At 44.4% G+C, this 9,005-nt stretch overlaps 1 protein-coding gene across 1 annotated transcript in view; it reads right to left on the reverse strand.

Annotated features, from left to right (window-relative positions):
* Positions 1-8,361, reverse strand: part of LOC307029645 (inactive dipeptidyl peptidase 10-like) — a 287,270-nt gene extending 278,909 nt beyond the window's left edge. Inside the window, exon 1 of the mRNA XM_079665726.1 lies at positions 7,981-8,361. Coding sequence (XP_079521852.1) covers positions 7,981-8,037 — 57 coding nt within the window. The 5' untranslated portion in view covers positions 8,038-8,361. The remainder of the gene's footprint in view (positions 1-7,980) is intronic.
* Positions 8,362-9,005: the final 644 nt, after the last annotated feature.

Genomic DNA, 9,005 nt, shown 5'->3' on the forward strand with positions numbered 1-9,005 from the left:
TCAGGGTCCTTGAACACAACACAAACCTAACGTTTCATCAAGTGGTATATGTCTCGTCTGACAGGGGTGCAGTTCTGACGGAGAGCACCAGAACGCGGCTCCAGCACTTCACAAATTGCAGTGGGCCAACCCATAAGGAGCCGTACACATGCTGCAGTTTGTGCGTGGCTGTGTCTTTAAGGCCCGGACACACCAGGCCGAAATCGGCCGTTTTCGTTAGTCGGACGACGAAGCGTGCCCTGTCGCCCAAACTCAATTTGGTGTGTCCTGCACCGTCGGCCGTGAAACGCCTTGATTGGCCTTTCATGGCCGACGCATGGCCGATTCAACATGTTGAATCGGCCATGCGTCGGGTCGGGCAGTCGGGCCAAATAAATCACTCTGATTGGCTGTTCAGCTAGTGAATCAGTGCATGAGAAACGAAACAGAAGTGAGGGACGTAAACAAACGCTTTAGGAAGGCACGAAGAATATCTTCCGCAAGCAGCACTCCAATGGCTGATAGCTCCAGTACCGCACGAGACATGTTTTCGATGGACGAGAGTGAAAATGGAACGCACACGCTATTTGTTGTTTTTTTATATCACAGTCTGTTCTTCTTCTCTGTCTTCCGGTTGTTGCCTCTTTTTTCCTTTGAATGACGAATACACACTACCGCCGCCTGCTGGTAAGGAGAGTTATTGCCACTCACGCATGCGCAGTTCGTACGTGCTACTTGGCCGTCGGCTAAAGTTTTTGCGGTGTGTTCCAGTGCGACTGTTGGCCAAGAAGCAGGAGATGTGAGGCGACACAACAGTCGTGTTCCTTCGGGACGTGTTCTTTGGTGTAAGTTTGGTGTGTCAGGGCCTTTAGTTGAAAGCCCCGTGGCGATCTGCTCATCTGTCATGCTGATCATACAGTCAATAACTTTGTTGTTATTAGCATCTGGTTAGCTAGCTATGCTAACGAATATAAGAAGCTTTTTCTCCAACCAGTGAGGTAAAGGCACATCTTTATATGATCATTATAGTTATAAAAAAATAAGAGAATAAAATAAACAGGTATAAAATACTATATGAAAGTAAAAAAAAGTTGTTTTCAATAAACAAGAATACAGTTTGAAAGGGGAGTGATTTGGAAAATATCCATAAAGAAAAATAAAATCTGTTTACAGTTCCGTTTCATATGGGTGTTGAGAGATGTATCCATAGATCTCTTAATGTTGCTCTCAAAGTGCACCAGATTGATGCTTATAACTTCAACATTTAAAAAAAACTTCCCGGGGGAGCATGGGACCCCCCTAGAGGAGGTTAGGTCCCACCCCACCCCACTTAAATCATGTCCACATGGATAGGAAACTAAATACATTTGCACACATCTTGTGTCATATCTTTCTGTTTTGGTGGTCATGCCACATTCTCGACCTTGCCCGTAAGCACAGTACCAGGAAAGCTCAGATTTTGTTTGGCACAATATTGACTTTTTGTAGATATAGCTACTGAAACCTGTGCTTTATGTGTTTCCATGCCTCACCCTCTCCTCTCTGTGTGACTCAAACCATCTTCACCTCACACCTCTGCAGCCCACTTCATTTTGCCCTCCCATCATTCTCTTCATCCTGATTCTCTCAATCAATTGGTCATTTACACCCGTATACTTTCCTCTCTTTACCTTTCCTAATTTCTTTCTATACCCTTCCATTGTCCATCATATTAAAGCCCGTCTTTATCTGCTCTCCTTTCCTCCTCCCCCCCTCTCTGAAGCCACTGTGAAGCAGCAGCAGTATCCAGGACATTTTCTCCATTAGTGTGAATTACAGCATCCCGGGGCAGAGGATCAGAGCAGTGAAAGCTCTCCTCTAACTCACAGTAAGGCAGGCATCCATTTCTCCTACCACTTGTCTTTTGTCCCAAGCAGAGACAACAACAGCTCAATTAGCAAAGAGACTGAGACTGCCTTTCTAACTAGGTGGTCTATCCCCCCCCCGTTGACTGTAGAGAGGTCAAACTTCAAACAGTCTCAGCTTTTTCTGACATTGAAAATAAAGAAGGGCTGGTCCACTGTAAGATTTCACTGCCGGGAGTATTCCAGCTCACATCTAGATTCTCCAAAGTGAAGTTATGTACGTACTCTCTTTTTGAGTATATCAAGAGAAACAGTCAAAATGCACAGGAAGCCGGCATGGACGAGTAACATCAAATGTATCTTTCTGTCTGCTTCTAAGTTTTTTTTATAATTGTATTTATCAATCAATCCAATTAAACATTATTTATTCAGCCCAATATCACAAAATACACAGGGGGCTTTTCATTGTGTACGTACGACACCCTCTTTTCTTAGAGCCAATGCAGTAACTAGGAAGAAACTCCCAAAGAATGTAGAAAAACGTTATTAAGGTTATAAATATCATCCTGGGCCACAGAGGAGGTATACCTCTCCCAGGACGCACAGACATCAATGTCCTGTGTGTATAAAACAATTACAACATTGACAATCCAAATGACAAATATTATAGTATACAGGACGGCTTGGCGCATGCGCAATTCATTTAAAGTCTCGACGCGGGAGGGTGTGGCTGTCTCCTCTCTGCTCTGACTGCAGCTGAGCTGCTGCGGGAGGCAACTAGCGTGAGTACTATGGGAGGGCAGAGCAGGGGCAGAGGGGCTCACGGCAGTACCCGCGGCTCGTTAACTGCTGAACAATACGTGAGTCTCCAAACACCAGAAAAGTCCCTAATAACACCATTACAAGTCGTTAGATTAGTCGTTAGTCGCTTTTGACAAAAATAAGTAGCCGGAGGGTTTGGAAAGCTGCCGAATTTAACGACAAAGTCGCCAAGTTGGCAACACTGAATGCTAATAATGCTAATGCCACAAATACAATGGAGGCTTCACAAAACTTTTCAGAGTTTTACGGGGTGTGGTTTGCAATTCGCCCAGCCAATCAGAACTGATTGACTGGGGCACTTTTTCACCCCAGGATAGCAGCACCTCTCTAGCAGGCACTACAAATGGGGGTAAAAGTTCCCGGCACTAAGTACTCTTTTTGGTGTGAACCCAACATAAGGGGTACTAACGGAACTAAAGGGGAAAAGTACGGGGAAAAGTACTCCGGTGTGAACGTGGCTATCGTGTGGCCTGGAACAGTGTTTCTAAAGGAAAGGGGAACAAAACATCCACATTAACTAACCTAAACCTCACAAGCGGGACTCACTACTCTCCCCAATAACAGGAAATTAACAGTGTATAACAGGATTTTAAAGGGGGGGGGGGGGGTGCCATCCCCTATGTTAGCTAAATGACTACATGAATAGAGCGATAAAACATTGAGGGGGCTGTTTGCTGGTTCATGTGAACAAAAGCATCTCATTTAAAACTTGACTAACCGTCTCTTCATACAGCTCAGAGAGTCTTCCACTAGAAACCAACTTGATAGTAAACTGTTACATGAACAGTCAGTACAATTAGACATTACTGTATAAATGGCCAACAGTAAGTAATAGCGTCACAATATAAATATAACAAGTACTCCTGCACATGGACACACATGAATAACTGACAGCTGTCCTCTACAAACCAGTGTGAGCCGTGAAAGAAAGACTAGCACCAAGAACCTGGGAGCTGTGAGCCGACAGGTTTACCAGCGGGAAGCCATTCATCCAAATCACTGGCATACATTAGATTCCTTCATTTACCTATTGGTGTATGTGTTCATATATATGTTAAACATGTCAATAGCTCATGGCCTAATCGACTAATCGTGGGACCCCCCGGACTGTTCTTCCCTCCAATGAAAGTCATGTGAGCCATTCCTCATCACACATTCCTCTGTACATTTAGCAAATGTCTGTTCAATGCTACTTCTTTAATAACGGCACAGCTCTTGTTTGTTGCACTTGCTTTTTTCTGTATTATATATACATTTCTGTATTATAGTTTTTAACATAAATGGGGCGATCCTGCGAACTAGTTCAGGCAGTCAACTCGAGCACCAATAATATATTTACACGTGACGCACCTCGTCCCTCTTACAACCAACCAAACACAATCTCCTAAACCTATTTAACCCTCCTATTGTCTTCGTTTCCCCCCCTTACTTTGGTGTTCGCGGTCAAATTGGACCGTTCCTGTTTTAACTGCTATTACATTAACACAAAAACCATTCATCATCACCACATTTCATTGAACACCCTTTCAAACTGTACATATTGTATCAGACTACTAGTATACATGAACAACTGCAGTAATATACAAATAACAGACACTGGGGGATGGGCACATAAGAGCGGGAAATGTGTCAAATTGTTCTGTGTGTGTGTGTGTGTGTGTGTGTGTGTGTGTGTGTGTGTGTGTGTGTGTGTGTGTGTGTGTGTGTGTGCGTGTGTGTGTTTGTGTGTGCCATGTGTGATTCACATGGGGGGGATTGGGAACATAAGGGGGACACACATCTAGAGTGTGTGTGTGTGTGTGTGTGTGTGTGTGTGTGTGTGTGTGTGTGTGTGTGTGTGTGTGTGTGTGTGTGTGTGTGTGTGTGTGTGTGTGTGTGTGTGTGTGTGTGTGTGTGTGTGTGTGTGTGTGTGTGTTTCTTTATGGCGGTCAGTCGGACCGGGAACACCATGGGTGACTAAATCATCCAAAATGCAATGAAAGTGGTGATCAGTAATTGTATATGTTCAAATGTCTACTGTGAAGGATATCATAAAGCCTTAATGCAATCGAATGTAAAACAAAAAAGTTATGATTGATGAAGTAGTAAATCGGTCAGATTTGACCCGAACACAACAGGAGGGTTAAACTGCCATATCTGCTGCCTCGCTAATGCTGCTGTTGCTGCTGTGTCTGTGCCCTTCTGCTGTGTTCATGCTGCTGCTGTGTTTCATGTCGCTGCTGCTCGCCTGTCCCCCCACCACCCAAGCTCCATCCCAGCATCTACCTGGAGGCACGAGCCTAGACGGCAAACTCAAACTATATGTGCTTTTAATAAACATATAAAGAAACACGTGAGTTGTCAGACTTAACTTTTTTAATATTTCTATGTTTATTCCATTTTTGTGCAACTTAAATACAAAGCAAATTCCATTTGTTAAGCTTGGTGATAAACTGGACCTTCATTCTGACTCTGTGTTGCGATCCATTGCTACATGTTGTTAGGACAATCAAATCAACATGTGCTAATCAGACTCGTGTATCCTCTGGAGGCTGAGAGGAGCTCACGGAAGAGGAACCAGTCTAGCCGTTGATTCTCGACAGCATATGAACGAGTACCTCTCTGATTCAGTTTCTACTCCTGTTACATCAACAGTCAAGACCAAGAGATTTAAGATAACAATTCAAATGCAATGCAGCAGACCCAGAGATATTTTATTCCGAGCCTACCTCATCCTTCTCAATATCTTACACCTCAACAACTGAAACCTGTCTTCCTCAGAAAGTATTTAGCACTGCCCAACACCTATAAACTCTGGATTTTCTCAGAGAGGCTGGTGACATAATCTGACCAAAAATACTTTGAGTAAAGGTTAGTTTTAGCACTTCACTGGCAAAAATAATATTGGCTGGAATATGATGCTGTATAGCTCCTAGTTACTGACAGCTACATCAAAACCTCACCGATGTCACCATGTAGGATCTCTATGTTTTTTGTCACTTTAAAAGAAACTATTAAAATCTGTCCCAGATCATTTATAGGTTTACCAAAAATGTATGTATCTAGGATTTATTCAAAAATATTGAATGCAAACATCCAATATGTTTCAATGAGTCCAGTTATAGGGTTGTATATTTTAATCGGTGTCTTGCTTTCATGTTGGTTAACACATTTGTATTTCAAGTACAAGTTTGCTGAGTATTCTTTCTCAGTGATCACTCACATGCTACATGCATGTTGAAAGTTATGTAAAAGGTTAACCATTTTCAAAAGTGCTGGTTTCTCCAACAAGTTGCCATCATAGTTATATATTGAGCCAACAATACAAAAAACTGAAACCTTCGGGGTTATGGATTGATTCACATTAACACATTAGTATGCCAGGACAGTCACTTCTAGCTTCACTGACTAAACCACAAACAATAAGGCTACCTACAACAATGGACCTTACTAATCATCCATGGTACAATTAGTGTTCCTCCACCGTGCAGATATTTAAACAGCTCAGGGCTCCACCTATTATTTAAAGATCCCTCTATGTTTCCCCCTTTTGGCATTCCCTCAGCATCGTCATGCAACTTTGATGAAGAGTAACCCTGTTGAGAGGCTGCCAGAGAGCCGTGTGAGGCTATGGGCTGACAGTAATAGCTCTGGCTCTGAAGGCACTCTCACGCCCGACAATTCCAAACGTAACGCCGGCCTGCTGCATAAATCTTATGCAATAACTTCGAGTGACTGCCCGACATAGGATGATCAAGCATTTACTGCAGCTTTTAGAGCGTGAACAGTTGGCTTTAGCCATTTGCAGCAACAAATACCTCAATCATCTGGCTTTAAGTATTTCGATTTTCATTTTTCTAATCGACTCTAACAGGAATGCACTAAAACTCTTAAAAAATCGAAGTCTTAATGATGTCCTGCAGCTGTTTTGCAGACACATGAGATTATTGAATCCAATAATGAGCATTGGTAAAAGTATGAAACAGTTATGATGTGTGCAGCCACAGCAGGCTCCATTAGCATCGCCTCAGCTGTGAGCTACAGCAGCTTCACTAATTAAGCCAATGCTCACACGAAACAATCCACAACATAACTTTTAAACAGCCTGAAGGCCACTGAGCAGCAGAGTGGATGGGAAGCTGTGAGATATCACATTCCTACCACATCCCATGAGGCCTTCTAATATCCCAGGCACAGAAACCCAATTATGAGGCCGCGGTTTTGATTTCTTAGAATAATAGGGCTACAGGGCTAAATTCAATTAAGAGCAAATATATTTAGTAATCTCTAGAGGGAGCTCCACAGTGCAACATATAATTAGTTATAGGTGTAATAGAAAAGTGCATTGACTGAGCGTGGGGTTACATGAGCCTGCAGGAGCACTGTGGACATTTGGAGAGAGAAATCGATAACTGATGGTGATAGAGGCTCGGCTGTTTGGCCATACAAAGACGCGTGATTGTCAAGTTGCACACGCCAGATCTGGCAAAGACTCTGATTCACAGTAAAGGCTTGAAAAAGCATGGAGGCCGCAGTGAAGAACACTTGATAGGCACATGCACTGGGACTCAGACCCGGCCTGGGTCCCTTTACGCCCCTCTATCAACCTCTGAAAATCAGTCACTCTAGCTAAGCTAGCCCACACTGAAAAAACTGGGAAATTGACTTTAATTAAATGTATTATATCAACACATTTCACTTAAGCAAAACTACAGTTTTAAGTATTATTATATTTTATATATCTGTGGAGATAAAACATTTAGTTAAAGTCAAGGTCCCAGTTTTTTTATGCAAATGTAGCAATTAAATAAATACATCTTGAAAGAAAACCCCAAAATCACATAACGATGCAGTGCGTGACAACTCCTGTGTAAAGGTGATCAGGAACATTTAACCCCTGCAGTGTAACAGCAGCCTGGGGCCGGATATGGAGTGTGTTTATCTGGGACACAGTGTGTGTTCTCCGCTCTTACAGACTCAATCTCCACCACTGTTCTCTTGCAAGGTGTCGCGGGCAGCTGACAGGAGGCAGCGGCTGAATGACCCCCCCCCCCCCCCCCCCTACAAACACACTGTGCATGTGCCCACGGCATTCAACATTCCCCTGACAGCTGAATGAGCTCCAGGCGCGGCTGAGAGCGTCTTGATTGTTTCTACAGAGGAAGCCCAGGTTAAATCCGCCTCTCACTAACATTGCGGCTGATGGACACTTCATTTGTGCGGGCAGAGCCGCCTGCATGCTGCCGGTAAAGCATACAGATAAGCCACACGTTGATTAACGGTCTGACCTTGCAGAGAGTTTAATGCGCGCGGGTAAAGTGGGAGAAATGGAGAGCAAAGAAAAGCCGGTGCCCACCTCATCCTGCTGCGGCTGATTCTGCCTCTGGTTCGGCTGCTCCTTGGTGGCTGTCATGGTAAACTCCCGGTTTGATTAAACTTGGTTGAATCCGAACAGAAGAGACACCGGATTCCCGTGAAAGTAAGGAGAGGGGAGGATGCGGCGTCTTGTCAAACTGCGGAATCTTAAAGAGGAGAGTGAGGGGGGACGAAGCCGTCACGCGCGGAGATGTGCGAGCTCTCTGACGAGGAGCCAACCCAGGCTGTGTGTTCACATCAGCCCCGGCCGGGAGCGAGGAGAGTTCCGGACACGCTCGTTACCGAACCGAGAGCCGAAATGTTCTCACATCTTTCCCTCCGACACCAGTGAGGAAGGGGTGGGCTCGGTAACTCTATCGATCCCCTGTCTGCTCTCAGTGATGCTGCTGTTTGGGAGGACGGGAGGATATAGCCCGAAAGGAGAGGAGGAGGAGGAGGAGGAGGAGGAGGAGGAGGAGGAGGAGGGGGGGGGGGGTGTACAAGTGGTCTTGTGATCCCGAGAGGGTGGGGGTTACATTTACTGGAAAGACATTCACAATACTGACTGTATGTGGCTAAGATGGATAAATTGGCTGATCAACCAATCAGAGGGTTGGTGGTTTGATCCCAGCCCCTGCAGTGTCGAAGTGTCCTTGGGCAAGATCTAAACCTCCAATTGCATGTCTACGGTACTAAAGTGGATGAAAGTGGATATAAGCTTCAGCTAAATACCATGTAACGTTTATTATTATTTGTTTAAATCCCTGAGTTCAATATTAATACTGACATCGCTTATAAAGAAAATAGCCCTCTCGTTAGTCATCCAGTTTCAGGATTACAAAATAATAAATAATCAGTCTATAACTACACACACGATGAGTGCAGTATGGACGGTTCCTCTGTGGATCATGTCTGTGCACAAGGGGTGTGACTGTTTTGTTAATGCATGCTGAATCCCCCTTCACGCGCAGCCTCGGAGCTGCAGCGGGAGAAGATGTCCGTGGCGCCGAGGAGCTGTCCGTGGTG

The sequence above is a fragment of the Notothenia rossii genome, assembly GCF_949606895.1.
Source record: "Notothenia rossii genome assembly, chromosome: 2".
NCBI lineage: Eukaryota > Metazoa > Chordata > Actinopteri > Perciformes > Nototheniidae > Notothenia > Notothenia rossii.